The sequence below is a fragment of the Pithys albifrons genome, chromosome 1 (assembly GCF_047495875.1).
Source record: "Pithys albifrons albifrons isolate INPA30051 chromosome 1, PitAlb_v1, whole genome shotgun sequence".
In the NCBI taxonomy this organism is placed as follows: Eukaryota; Metazoa; Chordata; class Aves; order Passeriformes; family Thamnophilidae; genus Pithys; species Pithys albifrons.
Genome location: NC_092458.1, coordinates 44377173 through 44395591, shown reverse-complemented (window position 1 = coordinate 44395591; position 18419 = coordinate 44377173). Strand labels below are relative to the sequence as shown.

Here is an 18419-nt window from a genome sequence, read left to right as displayed (position 1 = left end):
ACCCTCCAGCCATCAGGCTGCGGGCTCTATGTTAACTTGGGCCTGGACATCTAGATGTCATCTGAGCTATGCTGTAGGTGTGCATGTCTAGTCCCATTTCCTGTTGTCCTGACATATGGGCTGGTCTTCCTGCACAGCCCATGCACTGATGTTGTGGGTAGCCTCATCTTCAGTCCTTCCTTCTGGATCGACCTGGGATACAAGTAGGTGTAGTCCTAGGCTTGCTGTGTCTGGGGGTGTTGCTGGATCCAGCCACTACTACATGCCTGTTCCCATTCAGAAACTGAATAGCAGTAAGATTCAATCACTAGAAAAGTCCATAGTGATGAGGCAGATCCAAGGTCAAGCTGGGTTGGGTGTGCATCAGTGAAGTGCAAGGCTGCACTGTAGCTCAGCTGGGAGGCAAGAGCTTTAGCTGAAAAGCAGCTCCTCAGGTAAGGAGCAGGGAGTCCCTGCTGAGGTGTATCAGCCGAGCAGAAGAAATCTTTTACTTTCCCCACAACAGTTTTATCAGACCTTGAGAAACCAGATACACACCCTGAAGGGGAGCAGGTGCTGTCCCCTTCAGGCTTCAGGGGGTTCAGTTACAGCCGTGTCCTGTACCCCAACTCTTTTCCTACTGCTCAGGATTTGAGAAAGATGTTTTTCTCTAGTGGGAATCCTGCTCTGATATGCCTTAGTTGCCTAACAACAGATTTTCCTATTAGCTTAATTTTGACTTGGATAGCTCTTTGCATTTCACAGACTGCATCCAGTTGACTCATCAATTCACTTATCCCCACCTTGCAGCAGATCCCAGCGAGTGCCTCAGCTTAAAACTCATGATGAACTTCATCTGCATCCTCATCCCAACCCTCATCCTGTCTCTTGGGCTTTAACAGAACACCCCTGAAAATGCAGCATGGAAAGAAATATTTTCCCTTACCTGCCCCCTAAGGTGGCAGACAAAGCAGGGGCTGCCCCACAATCCCTAATACTCACTGAACTGCACATCTGTCCTGAGCACAGCCCTCATCCTAGCTGTCAGGGTCAAGGAGGACCTCAGGGGAACGCTTAGCACTATCGTACACAGTCACAAAGGCCCTTTCCTGCAGGAAAAGACATGGCTTTCTCCTGCCCCAGCTCACAGTTCAGGTGGCATCCCAGGCTATGTAGCAGAGTGTAGGTGCATAGGAGCCCAGTTTCTGGCTCCTTTTCTCAAGATTCCTGTCATACCCCTCACAGGCAGAGGACCTCAGACTGATGAACTCCTGTCTTTCAGTGTAGCTTCAGCATGACGTCAGGTAATGTTTGTATTTCTCAGTATGCATCTAGCTGACTCAATAGCTAACATACACCAGTGGGAGTATAAAAAAGCCCCTGTGAGCAGTAAAGCTGCCAGTTGTGCAGTTTTGTCTCCTGTGATCCATATGTGTAACTGTGACTTTCCTACTGAATGGCATATTGGTCTGGCAGATGTGCCACTGTGGTGTGAACACCATCCAGAGCAGCCCATTTTTTGAGATAGCAGCTGTTACTTCACGTTCAACAGACTCTGCTGTGACTGTGTTACAGTGTGATGACTTGTGTATGTGTTCAAAATCAAACTATCTGTTCAAACCCACAACTTTTGGCTTCAGCTCCATTTGTTTTCCCCTTTATCTCAGTCCCATCCACCCTGTTGCTGCCAAGAGCAGAGACAGAGAAGGTACTGGGAAAGTCTTTGTTGTTTCAGGAAAATGTTCAGTTTTCACTAATTAAAAAAAATACTCTGGGAAATGAGAAAAATTTAGGAATCCTGTGAAGTCCAGAAGGCAGTAGGCAGTAGTCTTTGTAAGCAGTCTCAATCTTTCCTCAAAGCCTGCTACTAGACAAAGATACAGATCATCTCTGTGGGTTTGTAATAGGGAAGTTAACATACTCCTGCATAATAAACATGAAAGCTGCTGACTCAAATTGCTAACTTGTGAGCTTTGTAACACAAGTATATTCATTATAAATGTATTAATAATTTATTTTCTATGTTAATATGGTTTATGACATTACTTAAGTTTATGAGGAAAAAAAGAGAGTACCTTGCTGCAAAAGTTTCCTGCAGGATGAAATGAAGTGAGATACAAAAATGCAATTAAAATTAAAAAACAGACAAAACAATCATGAGCTTTGCCGTCTTAGTCAGTTGACCTGACACCTTCAGCATCCACATCAGTAGGGACTTAATAGTCTACACTGAAAACATATGCTGAGCCAAAGCTAAGATCCTGTTCACACTTTATTTCTAGTTTGGCTAATGAGCAGTTATGGCACCTTCATTATGTCATTTCACTTCCTTGTGTCCTGGTTTCATAGAAGAGATAAATTATCCTTCCTTTATTTCATAAAGCACTTTCAGAGTTACACATAAAAATCTCTAAACCCAGGAATTATGGCTATATTCCAAACAAACATACATCTTTTTGAACAGATAAAAGAGCTGGCATCTTGTCCTACACTCAAACTAGGAAACACACCTGACTACTAGCATACTTTATTTTCTAAAGAACAAAACCAGAGCTTGACTTTAAATCAGATACAACATGCATGAGATAAAAATGAAATATGGAAATGCAGGTATGTATAGGTTATGTGTACATGCATTAAATTAATGTACGATGCGAAATGGCATAGATTTTAAAGATAAGCAATACAGAATCAGGCAGCAATGAAGTGAGCTACAGAAACATTGCTGAAATTAAAGGTTGTAAGGTTTTTCTGAACACCTGTAGTAGCCTCTGCATTACTGGAACTGATATTCAGCAGCCTATCCTGCATTTTCATGTAGGATGCAGGGTTTTCCACCTCCAGTTTTGTTTGAAGATAAAGCCTAGCATAGTGAATACAGAGACTTGATTGTTCTTTAGGGTCTCACATGCAGAGAGCAGGGATGTTCTTCTGGGTCCTTATAGTTAACAGTCTACAGCATATTTATTATTTACCCAATTCATATTATACACAAGTGCTTTCACTGCATATGTCAACTACCAAACTTTAGCCTCCTGGACTCTGATGCCACCATAGCCAGTTTTGAACTCTATAGAGCTAGGAAAAGGTGTGTTTTCTGCAGGGATGCTGTTGGCAAACCTGTCCTCACTGTTTCTCTTTGTTCATCTGAAAAGCAGTTCTATTTTCATGAAAAGGAACTAATAAATTGGTTTATAACCCCTAGAACATAAATTGTTACAATCTGAGTAAGTGTTCTGGAATGGGTAATGTGTATGCAAATTTAGCTCGAAGCCCTGAAAGGCTTCAGACAGGACTTCTCGGCAGCCTGAAGAGGCTCAGGGTTACAGGGTTTATCACAGCAAAAGCCTCTCTGCCATTTGGTGAGGCCTCGCCTCATCCTCCCGGGACCAGACCCAGAGGCCACTCTTCTCCATTGCTTCTGGGTGTGAGGATGGGCACTTGACGTGTCTTTTACACAATCACAGAAAATTAGTTTGGAAAAAACCTCTAAGATCATCAAGTCCAACCTATGACTGACCACCAGCATGTACACAAACACCCCAGAGCCATGAGATGACTCAAGGACACAGGACATCCTGAGCCATACTAAGGTCAGTGGTACTGACACAGTACTGCTTTTCCCTATGGAGTTCTTTTCCCAGCTTGCTGGGAACTTCAGCATGTCTGCCTTTATTTTGTTCAGGGAAAAAAAAACACCAAAAGCCTAAAGAGTATGGCTGGAAAAAGAACACACTGAAAACAGACTGAGTGCCATGTCCAGTCTTTCCTTGAACACCTCTAGGGACGGTGAGTCCACCACCTCCCTGTGCAGTCCCTTTCAATGTCTAATCACTCTTTCAGTGAAGAAATTCTTCCCAATGTCCAACCTAAACCTCCCCTGGCACAGCTTGTGTCCTCTTGTCCTGTTGCTTGTTACCTGGGAAAAGAGACCACCCTCACCTGGCTACAAGCTCCTTTTGGGGAGTTGTAGAGAGCAATAAGGTCACCCCCGAGCCTCTTTTCTCTCCAGGCTGAACAGCCACAGCTCCTTCAGCTTCAACTTGTGCTCTAGACCCTTCACCAGATTTGCAACGGTTGAGTGGGGGTCTCTAGGTCCAGGGCTTAGCCCATTACCTAGAGGGGTGGGCTACCCCACTGTCCCCGACCACGTAGCCCCCAGGGAGCCCACAAGGACCACACAGGGACCACAGTCGAGGGACCAGAGAGAGCACCAGAGCCCTTAATTGATAACAGAAGGGGGTATTTATGGGCTCAAGGAGGATCAGAAGACAACCAATAGGAATCTAGAGGGACTGTTCACCAATAGAATTCAAGGGTTAAGTGCCAATAGAAAGGGTTAGATATAGGCCCATGAGAAAACTTTCTGAGCCTTCATCAAGGACACTGCAGACATTCCAAAGTGGGAGATAAGGGTAACTTAAGGGATTTTGGGAAGAAGAAGGGTGATTTAACAAAAAGAATAATAGACTCCATCCTGTACATTTAAACAACATTAAAACCCTCAGTTTTTAAGGCATTAGACTTAGCTTCTTCATTTTCTGCACCACTCCCCTTCTGACAGGACTTTTTCCATTCCAGATACTGTAAGTCGAATGCCACACACGATCTTTAAAGTGCCTCCAAAGCAACACATGAAACAACAGACAACAAATACTCCAGCTAAATGAAAAGCACTGCGTTGTTGCCGCGGTCTCCTGCAAGCTACAGTCGCAGTTCAGCCGGACGAGGTTTCTAGGGGATGATTCGGCACGCGGTTTGCTTGTCCCGGGGAAAGCCACTGCGTTCGAGCAGGGCTGTGCCGAGCGGGGTTGTGCCGGGCCGAGCTGTGTCGAGGGCAGGCCTGTGCCGACAGCAGGGTTGTGCCGGTCCGGGCTGTGCGGCAGGCGATCTGCGAGCTCCCCCGCCTGCCCGGCCCCGTGGGCGGGCGGGGGGCGGCTCTTCCCGCCCGGCCTGGCTCCGCCCGGGCGCCTCCCCGCACCCCTGGGCCCGGCTCCGCCATGGGCGCCGTCCGCCGCTCCGGGCTGCGCTCCCGGCTCCTGTCGGCGCTGCTGGCGCTGCTGTTGCCGCTGCTGGTGGCGGGGCGGCAATGGCCCGTGCCCTACAGGTGAGTGACACGGCCTGGCACCGCCGCCTTTGCTCTGCGTGGCTTCTCGGTGGGCTGAAAGCGCCGTGAGGGCTCCCCCTCCTAAGCACGGGGTGCTGGCACTGCCCTTGGCACGGCACGGGGGGTGAGCTGTGCTGGGCCCGCAGTGCCAGCCCAGGCCGGGAGCTGTGCCTGCTCCCTCCGCCCCGGCGGGGCATTGATGCCCGGGAATGACTGCCCGGCCTGTAAACGCGCCTTTGGTTCCCACAAAAAAACCCCCCCAAAATCCCCACAAAAAAAACAACAAAAAAAGCCAACCAAAAAAACCTGCGATGAGGAAGTCAGGGCACGGTTTACTTTAGTTTTTTAAAATTTAATTCTACCTCTGCCCGTGATAAATGAAATGGGATTGTGTACCATTCGCTTCTCCGAAGCTGCGTGAGCTGCAGGAGGAGCGCTGGTGGTGTTGGGACAGCAGGACAGGGCATGTTGTGGCATTTTACTGACGAAAATAGCGTCAGCTTTGGCTGTGCTGAGGAAATGAGCCCCTTCAGGAGAAGGGCTTCACTTGCCATGTGTATTTTATGCGGGTTTGCTGTTTTAAAGGGAGGTGCTGTCAATGTTTAACTGCTTTATAATGTACGTCTGAAATTTTGAAAGCCTGTTGCATAATTCCTAGCAGTTCAATTTGCAGTCTGAAATTTTGAAAGCCTGTTGCATAATTCCTAGCAGTTCAATTTGCATCAAGTGATGCCTGAAGGAGCTGATCTCGCAGTCACGAGTGGTTCGGGTTTTCTAGTATGTCTTGGGATGGTCAAAATTGTACAAGCCTGTTATTGTGAAGTGCTCAGAAATGTGGGATTTTGATGCTTAACATGCTTGTTACCTTCTTGTCACATGCAAGGTGCAGTGCAAGGGGAAATTGAAAATGTGTATGGGAAATTGAAAATGTGTGCAATCCAAAAACAGGACTTAAATGTATGGTTGGCATAAGTCTTTGTTTTCAGTGTGTTCTTTTTCCAGCCATCCTCCTTAGGCTTTTTTTTTTCCCCTGGATAAATTAAAGGCAGACATGCTGAAGTTCCCAGCAAGCTGTGAGAAGTCCACAGGGAAAAGCCGTGCTGTCTCAGTGCTACTGGCCTTAGTATGGCACAGGATCTCCTGTGTCCTTGAGTTATCCCATAGCTGGGGTATTTGTGCCATTCAGTAGTCCCAGACAAGTGTGTTAGACACTCAGGCACACTTAACAAGATCTGGACAAGCTGGGTATGCCAATTTCTCTTGGTAACAGGCTCGTAGAAACCTTGTTTTAAATGAAATACAGTGAGTGACTCCAAAGGAAATTGGGAAAGCAAGGACTGTCAGAAAGGTTCTTTGCTGTTTATATGTAGTATAAGTAAGCAGATTTGATCTTCAGATTTTGAAGGTTAATAGGAATGAAATGGAAACCGTGATCTTAGCTAGGTTCTTAGATCTCTTTATCTAAATTAACATAGAGCAATGAATTTCTTCTCTGATATTGGCAATATTCTAGAGTAAAAATAACTTTATCTAGGAACCTCTTACAATAGAATAGGAAGAACAAAACTGGTCAATCCCTGTGTAGACAAACTGTTTTTGAGGCAGATCTCAAACTGTCCTTTACCCAGCATCTGTGTGTGTCTGATTTGGTGAGTATGTCGCCCTTTGTAATCTGCATCATTTGCACTCCTTCATTGTGAAGATGACTCACATTCATGAGCTTTAAGTCCTGAAGTCCTGTTTCTGCAGATGTGCACCTCATCAGCCTTTCAAACTTGTGTACTCCAAGTGTTGCAGTGTCTGGATCAGGAAATCAGTCTTTGGGGGGGGCTGGACACTTAAGCCCTCCCACTCAGGCCCTTAGGAAGGCATGGGAGTTCCTCCAGCTGCGAAGCTGTGCTTATCATTCTGTGTGCTTCTCTTTCTCAATGCAGGCGCTTCGATTTCCGTCCAAAAACTGATCCTTACTGCCAAGCTCGTTACACCTTCTGTCCCACTGGCTCTGCCATTCCAGTTATGAAAGAAGAGGATGTCATTGAAGTGTATCGATTACAGGCTCCGGTATGGGAATTCAAATATGGGGACCTACTAGGACACTTGGTAAGGTCATTTTTTTAACAAAGTTGTAATGGTGAATTCAGCAGCAGATGTCAAGATTGGGAGCTGTAAGGTTGGGATATGCTTGTATGGAAGAGTATTAAAGCACACAGATTAGGCTAGCTGTAGGAGAGCTACTCAGAAAGCACTAATTTTCAAACAAAACTTACAGGATTTAGCTCAGCTAAAGAAAAGAGCATGAACAGCGCTGTTGGTGGATTTGTATGTGTTCTCCCATATAGCTGCTTAATGCGAGTGTTTTGTATACACACACCATTATGCTTTGGGTGTCTTGTTTTAGCATTGCATCAAGAAAATACTTCTGCTTGTCCCCTTACATCAGGTGAAATAGTCGCTTAGTGTATTAACTTTTCTGTTTTGAAAACTTGGATTTACTCGAACATTGATATCTATCAAGAGTGGACAGCTGGCTCATCAGAAGGGTGGATCATGAGGAGCTGGTTGCTTTTACAGTTCTTTCTTGAATGTTATGATCAGTGTGGAATTGAAGTCTCCATTGGAAGAGTCATGCAAATATGAAGGAATCTCAGCTTCAGTAATACTTACAGCTATAGCAGTAGCAAATTAAAGCATGATTCCTAATGAATAAAGAAATTTTAGTGAACATGATATAGCAGCATCAAAACCAAGCACAGTGAGTCAGAAATAGAAATAGATTCTAATATTTTTCGCTCAGTTGTTAACTAAAGTTGAATTTGTATTTTTACTATGTGGCTTTTAAAAGAAATATTTATCTCATTCTTTTTATGGCTTTTGTTACCAAAATTTGTTTTTGGTAACTTGGTTCTGCTCTTTGTTACTCTGATGATACCGTTGGGAGGTTAAGGATTCAAAAGTCAGCTGTAGTTTTGATGATGAGCTCCCACTAAGTATCTGCCTGTAAGTAACAGAATTCACAATGGATGGATGATAAGCACTGAGACAACATACAGCTCTGATATCAAAGTGTGTATGTAATTCAGTCTAGTGTGTTGCGCATCAGTGTGACTGAATCCAAGGTGTTAGAGGCACTCCTTCCCCTTCTCTCACCCTGTTACAGAACAGCTCCCAATGTCTTACCTTCTGTACAGGCCAAGCTGAAGTTGTTACCATGTTAACATTTTGGTGTTTTAGTTGTTTGGATTTTTTTCTTTCCCAGAAAATTATGCATGATGCTGTGGGTTTCAAGAGCTCTCTAACGGGCAAAAACTACACAATGGAGTGGTATGAGCTCTTCCAGCTTGGGAACTGCACATTTCCACATCTGCGGCCTGGCATGGACGCACCATTCTGGTGTAACCAGGGAGCTGCCTGCTTTTATGAAGGAATAGATGATGCACACTGGAAGGAAAATGGAACTTTGGTTCTTGTGACCACAATATCAGGTAGATTTTAGATGCTTTGGGTAATGTTAATACAAAACACAGAGTCAGCCTTGTCTTTATGTAAAGCAGTATATTTTAATTTATGTTCTGTAGGTTATTTGCAGTGTTAGTCGTTGATGCTAATTTCAAAAGCTCTTAATACAGAAAGTGGCACGAGGCTGCTGCCTTTTGAACAACGCACACTGAAGAGTTGTTAAATGAGAGTCATTTGGTGTTGCTGTACAAAAACACTTGAGTCTCTTGAGTGTAAAAATAGCAAAATAGCTTATAAGAACCATTATGGACTCTTTTCACATGGCTTCATGAAAACAAAAGTTATTGTGAAGCGGCAGATGACTGCTGAGATAGAAAAACCACTGAAAATGTGTTCATTACCGAGCAAACAAATAAGGCGTATTTAGAAACAGTCTCAAAGATATAAAAAATATCAGTCTCTATTTCCATCTCCCCCATTATGTGTCATAAAAACTGTGCAAATGTCCCTAGTAACAGGTCTCTGTCATACACTGGAGAACAAACCCAGGACTTACACCTCTAAATGCGTGGATAGTCACCAGAATAGCTTCCTGGTATATACTGATCACTGCAATCCTAAAAAGGTCATTTAAATAAATCTGATTGATTGCTCTAGTAATAGAGTGAATGACTTACAAAAGAAGTTCACTGAAGACTTGGAGAACTGCATTTTGTGTGACCCAAACCACTTACTCTCTTGAAGTTAGTGTCGTGTACAAGGCACAGTGAAGAGTCAGCTGACACCTAGTGTAACGTGGTGCTTTAGGTGTGCCCGATCCCACCCGTAGCAACTTTGCTGGTCTCAGTCTCTACATAATCTATCCAGTGCTGTCAAGAAATTCTAGGAAGTTCTTTAAGCAGTGAAGTGAAGCTGCTTTCCTGTGACTTTGTAGTTCAAGGCTGAAGTTTTTGATGCCCAATACAACTGGATTCTGATGTATGAATACCAAGTTAAAGATATTCATGTAGTTGTGGAACTTGTAGTTCTTCCTGCCTGTGTGGATTATTTGATGGATAAGACAGGTGAGGTTAGGCTGGTGCCTTGTGGAGGCATTGTTAAGGTCTTTCTTCTCTCACTTCTCATTTCCATGAAATTTTTAGAGGTAGGATATTGGAGGGCTTTGAATTGTCTGAATTTGACTAGGAATCTGAAAGTTACTCTGGAGGAGAGTGAGTGGATGCAAGCACAGTATCATGAGCTGAACTTGCTTCTGTCAGAGAGCAAGCAAAAACATCCCATCTCATGGGAGAGAGCTTTAATGTAAGAAATGACTGGATCCTCTTACCCTTTGTGAGATTTTATAGAGCTGTCAGCTATCACTGTCAGACACAACAGTGAAGCCATCTCATTTTCTTTTAAAGCCTATCACAAAGGTTAATGTTACTTAGAAGTATGTTTCTTCTGTGGAAATAGGGCAGGAATATGCAGTCTGATTTTTTGCTTGTCTAGCTATCTTCCAACAGATTATCCCGGAGCCATGCATTAACCTGTAATACTTTAGTTTAATATGTTAAGGCCAGAACTTCATATTATGTCCACCTCGGTCTTGTTAGGAGAGACAAATCCTTTTCAATAATGTACCTTACAGAATTTGCAGTAGGAAGCTAATGTGTAGGAATTAGAGAAGATAAAGGGAAACTTCAAGCCCATGTACAGTGTATGAAAAGTACTGTTCTTGATACAGATTTAGTGACTTGCTGTTTTATTAAACCAAGGCACAGGCGATTAAAAGTTCCTAATCCTTCCACTAGGCAAAGTGATTGTTATGCTTAGTGTGAAGTCCAAAAGCTCTGAAGTGGGGAGTGAGGAGCAGTTATAATGGGGTAGCCTAGGAGGCAAAACACAGAGCTTTAGTTACTCAGAGGTAGTAGCTACCAAGGAGACAAGCTGAGTTAGAGATGTCTTCATCATTCCAGTTGTGAAAGCACCATCACCTAAATATTCCAAACCCATACTGTAAATAAAAAAACAATCCCCAGAGTCTTAAAGTTTACTGGTCTTCACATCCCACTCATCATTTGGCTCAATTCAACTCTGCTGGCTGAGGAGCTGCTAAAACAGCAGTGTCTCAGTCCAAGGTTTCTTTTGTGAAGAGACATGACAATTTATGCCCTGAATTGCTGAATTTGGTTAAAACTTGAAGTGCACAAATGTCTGTTGCTCTTGTGAGCACTTTGTCAGCACCTCTTGTACGTTGTACTACCTGCCCTGTTTGTCTGCATGGATAAAACAAAATGAGAAGTGTCATGGTTCTCTTATGTTTGGATGGTCTACCATAGTAGGAGGAAAAGGGTCAGAAGAAAGAATTAGTTTTAAATAATTGGCATGTAAATGTAGTTTATTTAGTTGGGTATCACTTCTCCCTCCAGCCTAAGCCTTGTGCCTGTATATGGCTGGGTAATGCAGGTAAACTTTTGCAGGGGAGGGAGGTGAATCTTGAAATAGATGGACAATATTCTGAATTATGTGTTTGTTACCTTGTCTCTGTAATACTTATTTTCATCCCTTACAGGAGCAATGTTTAATGAAATGGCACAATGGGTAAAATATGACAATGAGACTGGCATTTACTATGAGACCTGGACAGTTCAAGCAAGTCCTGACAAACAATCAGTAATATGGTTTGACTCTTATGAGTGCTCTAAGTTTATACTGAGAACTTACCAGAAGCTGGCTGACTTAGGAGCTGTATTTAAGAAGATACAAACAAACTATACAAGCATAATTTTATTCAGTGGAGAACCTGTTTATTTGGGAAATGAAACATCTATTTTTGGACCATTAGGAAACAGGACACTGGCAGCAGCTATTAGAGACTTCTACAATCCATTTAAACCTCATCAGACAGTCAGAGAGTTTTTTGTGGATCTTTTAAAAATAATTGATCATGTCATCTTGAATCATCAGTTTTACCTCTTCTACAACTTGGAATACTGGTTTTTACCTATGAAGTTCCCTTATGTCAAAATAATTTATGAAGAGGTCCCTTTACCTTTTGGAAGCAAAGCATCCTTTGGTGTATAGCTACTTTCTGAAGAACCAAACTTGCCCATATGTCAGAATATTCTGAAGGATTTTTGGAGTGCTACCATGATGTTGTTAAAGGGTTTAATGTTTCACTGCTAACTGTAAAAGTTGGGTTGGAAAGGCTTTATGAGAGCATGTGAAAGACTATGCATTTTTTTTCTTATTATCTGTATAACATGCTCATGAATGCTTCAGCATCTCTGACTGGGTCAGCTTCTGTGTAACCATGACCACCTGCTGCCTGAAGGGAGGTTGCTGTGGCTCCTCTGGCTGAATTTGGCAGTGCCAGAGGGGGAATGAGGGGGCAGCAGCCTGCTCTGGTCTCAGGTGATCTCCACATGCATGGCCATGTGGCAGCAGGTGGCATCTGGCCACCAACATTACAAGGACTAAATTGACTCATCTGTGTCTTGAGCTAAGAAACCTGAGTGTCTTGATGTGTCCAGTTCCTTCAACATGTGCCTTTGTTTGGTGTTTCTGTAGTTCTTTGGTTTTTAAGCTGGGACCTATGAACTGTTCTCCAGTGTTCAGCAGGGGTGGAAGGTGCAGTGAATCTACTAGAAGATGGCAGGGGTGGTATCTTTTCACCACTTTGCTTACTTCACCTATACTGTAAACACAGTACAGATGGCTCTTCCTCAGCTTTGTGTGTTCTGTTGCACAAATGAAAGCCAAACTGCCTGTTTTGACATCAGTTTTGATGGGTAACTGCAGTCTTCTAGCAGTCTCCTGCCTTAAGGTCTACTTCAGGCTTCAGTTAAGTCAGTTTCCTAGAACTCATCAGTATAGCCCTTTTAAATTTCTTTAAAAGCATTGAATCCTTAATATGAAAGAAGCAATGACAGCTTGTGGAGTGTCAGTGTTGCAGTTGTCCCAGAATTGCCCATAAAAGTTGACTGCAGCTCTTGCTGGCAGTGGCGCTTGCAGTAGTGGTGCTGTGCCAGCTCTACTGTCAAGTCCTGTTCTGGGCTCAGCCTGGAGCAGGTTGTCAACTAGTTTGTCCCCTTTAGACCCAAGTGACCCAAGCCAAGAAAACACTGGCTTTCTGAAAAGCACTGAGGTGGCTGCACACAAAAAATACAGCTGCAGAGGCATAATCATCTTCCAAGTGTATGCAGCTCATTCTGGATTTTTTAAATAAGCTGCAGAATGAATAGCGCTCCCGCAGAGGTTATTGCTGTCTCATGGCCAAGCGGGAACCCAGAAACCCAGCTCTGCAGTTTCATTTGGCTTGAGCCAAGCTAATAGCCTACTGCAGCCTGAGAGGGGAGTGATTTGGTCCAAATCATAATGGCAGAAAAGGAACCTTGTATTTAAAAAGACACTAAAACTAATCTGTTGGATTGTGTTATCATGTAAGGGGATGAGCATGAGAGCTACTGTGAGAGAAAGGAGGGGATGAGAGCACTTCTGTTCTGCATAGAAAAGTTGCTTCCACTGTTAGGTGAAACTTCATCTTCTGCCTCAAACTGAACTACATTCATTTTAGCCAAAGTCACAAGTCTTTGTGGCCGAGCTGAGCTTTGGATTCTTTATATTAGTGTCACTAGGAAGGTACTCCAGGAGGCACTAGGAAAGTTAAAAGGGGTGCAGCAAGCCTGTCTACAGAAGTTACGTTGTTTATGACTCATTGACTTTGAAACTCTCAATGTTGTTGAACCTATATTTGTCAACCTCAAAAACCAGTGTCTGAAGCTCTGAAGAGGAAATTAGTCACAGAACTAAGCTAGTAGAAGCCCCCAGAGCTTCTCTAGCATTTGCTAAAAAGCTGAAGAACTTTTGGAGGCTGGAGAACAGATGCTATGGCAAGGAAGGTCATGTTGCCTTGTAGCAGAGTAGTGGTCTCTGCTCAGCCTGACAGTACTATTCATTCACTGAACAATACTTCTGTGTCTTTATTCAGGACCTAAGGAGCCTACACACCAAAGTAATGCTTTTCCCCTAATGGTTGGATTATTTTGTGCTGCATACAAGAGCCTTACAGAACTGTAAAGGCCAAATCCTGAAATACACAGCTAATGGTAGCTGAATCATGCAGCTTCTAACACTCCAAAATGTGGGTGTTTGGGAACCAGTAATGTAGAGTAAGCTTAGACAACAACTTGCTAGAGCTGACTGGTTGCAGAGGTAAAAACCTTATTCATAAAAACTTGATCAAAAATAGTTTGTATGAAAGACAATCATTTTTCGTATCTGTGGTCAAACATAACTTCATAGTTCTATCAGTACAAGTTTATAATATTCCAAGCTTTTTGTACTTAAGTATCGGCCCTGCTCACTTTTCCTATATGATCTTTACAATCTGCCTAATTTAGCCTAAATTTTACTCCTGCCCTACTGCTCTGGGGGGTACTGGGAGTTGATTCAAGAGAAACAGTTACAGTTCTAACAGGACAGTTACTTGTCAAGAATACCGCATCCCTTGCTGGCAGAAGCAGCAAGAAGCAGTTTGAGGTGAAATCTGAGTGTATTCAGCAATAGATCACACTGGCAATGACTTGGGGATTCCTTCACAGAGCCATGTGTGTATTCAAGTCTCTTTCACACTTTGAACTCTATCCTCTGCTTAAAGGTACCAATTATCAGTGTAGGAGTTTCCCTTTATTCAACATACATTGAGTTCTGTCTGAGGTCAATATTTACTCCTGGGCACACAGCCGGAGAGAGAGTATCTCACGTTTTTATTTTCTTCTCTCCACTGGGGAGGTTTTGTAAAAGTTAACTACTCAGACTGAATGCACAGCTGTGTGGGAATAAGCTCCACCAGTGCCAACTGCAATCCTGGAAGAGGGGCAGTTGTTGAACAACTATTGCACAGGAATGAGTTGATGAGTGCATTGCTCTTTTGCAGGCAGAATCCAGAATCCTTGAGTTAGGCCTACATAATTAGATCCAAAATAACCCAGAGCTGATGCATAGGCTACTTCTGCAAAGTTAGACAAGCCCAGAATAGATCCATAAAGATGACACTTTTGTCATTTAAGAAGCAAGTGTTAGATGTCATAAACAGCTTCTGTGCACCTGATGATGTTCTTGTTTGTGACTGAAAACCACCTCTAACCTCAAGCATTTGAGACGGACAGCCTCCTCCTGAAATCACACGGGAGAGCAGGACTGTGAAATGAAAATTGCTGGTACAAATGCTTTCTGCCTTCCCCCTCACAAACCCACTGACAGATGTTCTGGATTAGGAGACCTGTTGCCTTCAGTATCGTAACTTGTAACCACTTGTGTTCAGAGGTAGGATCTGTCACAGCACGCATAAACAACTCCTACCCAAAACTGGACAACCAAGCCAACACTGATTTGATTCTTCTGAAAACAAGAAATAAAGGTGAACTCAGAGGAAAATGATACAGCTGTGACACCCACATTCCTGTTTCTAGTGAACTTCATGAGTCTGTGGTACTCGGTACTACTTGTGCCATGATTCTTATGTATTCATTATTCAGTTGTTCCAACATGTATAGAAGGCAAAATAAAATGTAAAAAATTTGCTAAAAAGGAGCATTGTAGCAACTCTCTTCCCTGAGAAATCTGTAGTGTAGCTGGACTGTTTGAGCTAAGGATTCTGTAACTGGTTTGGTGTATAGAAACAGTTGACTTTCAGTGGAAGAAACAACTGCTTTTAAGCTTGTTTTCTTATCCCTGAATGTCTTGATAACTGTTCCAATACTGTGTTGCATCCATGAAGGACTTTGAAGTCTGTGCCAACAAAACAGAGGCTCCTCAGAACAGGTCAGTTACTTTGCTAGGGAGGCAGTTCTGTTGCAATGAAGCACACGGTTTTCAGCTCCTAACACGTTCCTCACCAGAGGTCTCTCTGTGAGCAGCAGAATTCTGGGTTTCAAAGACAAAGTCCAGAAGTCGTATCTGGTATTTAGGTTGTGCCTTTCCTTTCAGTTATTCCTGCTACCATCATGTTGGCAACTTACCTTGCCAGCATCAGGACACCAGCAGTCAAGGTCCAAAGAGGTTTTTGCTGCATTACTAGTGGGATTACTTGACATTAATTTAGTGAAAACCCATTCTCTTCCCCAGATTACAAGCGTTACTCTGCCTTGCAATACAGGCAATTTTGAGAGTCAGGTGACAAAAACCACAGAGCTCTTTTACATTTACGGACTAAATATATTGACACCTTTCATACAAATAAAAGCAAATTATAGTATTACATTAATTTAACAAATTCTAATACAAAAACTGTGTATTTCATAAAATGCAATTTTTAAATCAAACTCCACAGAAACATACAACTTCTCTATAAAGATGTCCAGTCCGCTGAGCATTGTTTGCTCAAAATATAGTTATGAACTTAAATACGCTCATAAGTGTATTACACTGAACTATACATTGGATAAACAGTACTGAAATCAGAAATTAAGGAAATCTACTTGTTACCAGAAGGAGCTGTACAGCTCAAGCAAGAGTTCAGCCTAGCTTGCAGCCAGAGCAGCTCTGCCTTGCTGATGGCTGACCACACCTGCTAAACCTGTAGCTGTCACATCAGCACATTAGTGTTATCAATCAGGAACATCAAAGAGAAAATGATGTAACTGTTGGTGGTAAGAAATGAAGTCACAAGCCACATCCAGATCACAGCCAATGCCTCGCCTACACCATTACAGATTAAAAACTTTCTTTAACAAAACTATGTATCAAATGTTCAAAACAAATTTCTCCCTATTGCTCTACTTCAACAAGTTTACTCCTTTTGGGTTTTTAAATATTATGAAATGACAGAACTAGCTGAATTAAAGGTATACAAAATTATTAAACATCCACTTTATACATAAACATTTCTTAAACAGATTTACAGTATACAGTTAGTTTATACAGCTTTAACAACTGTTACAATGTCATTTCTCTCAAATTGAAAGCAGCCAAAAGGTCTAAGGTTTTGTGAAAAGGTTCTTGGTCACTATTCAAATTTTACCCTTTTTGTCTCACACTACTCACACCCATGTCATCAGAATAACATTGCAGGGTTCATTTCATAAACTATACATTATTCCATCCCACTGTATGCTGCCAAACAGGTTAATGTGCAAGAAAAGCTCATTAACTACAAGGTGGTTTTAAATACAATGTATCTACATTTTCCCTCAGAATGCTTTCGCTTCCTGAGCTAGACATAAAATACCTTAAAACAGGTTTAGATGCAGATCCGAGACCCCAAAAGCAAACTATATTAAAATGTGTAGAGAAGGGGGGAAAAAACCCCACACACTCGTTTTAGTAGCTCACACTACTGTTTGTTTGTGCTCTACATACATTTTAGATGGATCTAATAATCTGTTGAATAAGGTAGCAAACTTACTATTTTAGTTGTCTAAACTTACTACTCTGCATTGCTCTTGCCTTTTATGATTTTTATGTAACAATGTCTATATTTCACAGGCTACTAAACACTTCTTATAAACTTCCATCTTGTTACCTAGATGACAGGATTAGAAATGGTTTTCAACAAAAACATGTAATTTTGGTGGAGTTTTTGTTTTTTTTAAAGATCATATCTGGTTGTATTTAATACTACTATGTAAATCAAAGAAGGATAGCATATTAAAACTAGTATTTTGCAGGTACATTTCAATATTTTAAATATATTTTTCTATTTCAAAAAACATTTCAGATCACTTTCAATGAAGAAGATCAAATCTAAAACAAACGTGATTTTCCTTTAGATGAAAATGGGGTTTGGAGCTGTGAAATCTATTTTCGGATCTGGATTTCAAAAACAGTTTTTGAAAAAAAAATTAAATTTCTAATCAATGAATTAACTTGCTGTAAAATCTATATTACTAAATAAGCTTATATTGCAATATGGCAAACTTGGGTTTAAGGTGCTATTCCGTCTGCCCTGGAGTCTCTTAAGGACTTTACCATGTGGGCATCATGTCTGGGAACCAGACTCTACCGAGATGCTTTGAAACTTCCCAATGAATCTGCTCTAAGCTGTATTTCTGATCAGGAATCAAAACTTCCTCCATAATTGAAAGCTGAGAGAGACGACCGCCACACATCTTCACAAACTCAACAAAGGCACTGCAAGAGACTTCACATTCTCCTAGGCCAACAGCTGACAGATACTTGCACCGCTCGGCAATACAGATCAGCTCCTCATCCAGTGGCCGCAATCCATTGGCACACACCACCAGTTCAACCAGCCGAGGGCACGTCATCCCAACGCGGCCAAGTACGTCTTTGCTTACTGATCTTCCGAAGTAAAGGTGAGTGACAGGTATTTCGTAACGAAAGAACGGGTCAAACTCTTCCTCATACAAGAAAAAGTACATTACTAAATTTACTTTGGGAGAATGCTTGATGAAAGCGTCCCAGCTGCTCTTCTGAATCGTGTGGAACTGAGTCTGCCCAGGATTTTCACTGACAACGTCAATGCGCAAGTGTTCTAACCTGACGTGCTTTTCAGAAGACAAAGCAAGCAGCAGCTCATCACTCAGCAGGTGGTAGTTCAGGGCCAACTCACGTAAGCCATGGCACTGGTCGGCCACGCAAAGGATACCTGGGAGAACAGAACATTATGAAAGGGTTACACAGACAAATGTACTAATAACCGAACAAGAAACATTGGAGCGCGTTTGTTTATGTAATGTCAGGAGAGTGCAAAGACCACCTATTTCAACATGTAACCAAGAGCTAACATCAAAAGAAAAATCACACCGGACAACCTAAAAATGAATCTTTTCCACAAGCATGACCTTGTGACTTCTTTGCACCTACATGGTAAGACAGACATGCATAATGTGACTGTATGTATGGCCAGACTTCGCAAACGCAGATTTGGGAA

General features: G+C 42.4%; 2 protein-coding genes across 3 annotated transcripts in view; one reads left to right on the top strand and one right to left on the bottom strand.

The window, feature by feature from the left end:
* The first annotated feature begins 4945 nt into the window (after positions 1-4945).
* Positions 4946-15116, top strand: CLN5 (CLN5 intracellular trafficking protein). The gene is made up of 4 exons (XM_071549830.1): positions 4946-5086; positions 7021-7186; positions 8343-8568; positions 11097-15116. Exons 1-4 carry the CDS (start codon positions 4980-4982, stop codon positions 11606-11608), a joined length of 1011 nt encoding a protein of 336 aa, XP_071405931.1. The 5' UTR covers positions 4946-4979; the 3' UTR covers positions 11609-15116.
* The window catches only part of FBXL3 (F-box and leucine rich repeat protein 3), a 22827-nt gene continuing 15475 nt past the window's right edge, over positions 11068-18419 (bottom strand). For both annotated transcript variants that reach the window (XM_071549819.1, XM_071549813.1), the window contains one exon: positions 11068-18134. In XM_071549819.1, coding sequence (XP_071405920.1) covers positions 17491-18134 — 644 coding nt within the window. In that variant the 3' untranslated portion in view covers positions 11068-17490. The remainder of the gene's footprint in view (positions 18135-18419) is intronic.

Coding starts and splice junctions, on each gene's coding strand:
- CLN5 (XM_071549830.1), top strand. CDS start 4,980: ATGGGCGCCGTCCGCCGCTCCGGGCTGCGCTCCCGGCTCCTGTCGGCG. Junction 7,187..8,342: donor GGGACCTACTAGGACACTTG/GTAAGGTCATTT, acceptor TTTCTTTCCCAG/AAAATTATGCATGATGCTGT. Junction 8,569..11,096: donor TCTTGTGACCACAATATCAG/GTAGATTTTAGA, acceptor CATCCCTTACAG/GAGCAATGTTTAATGAAATG.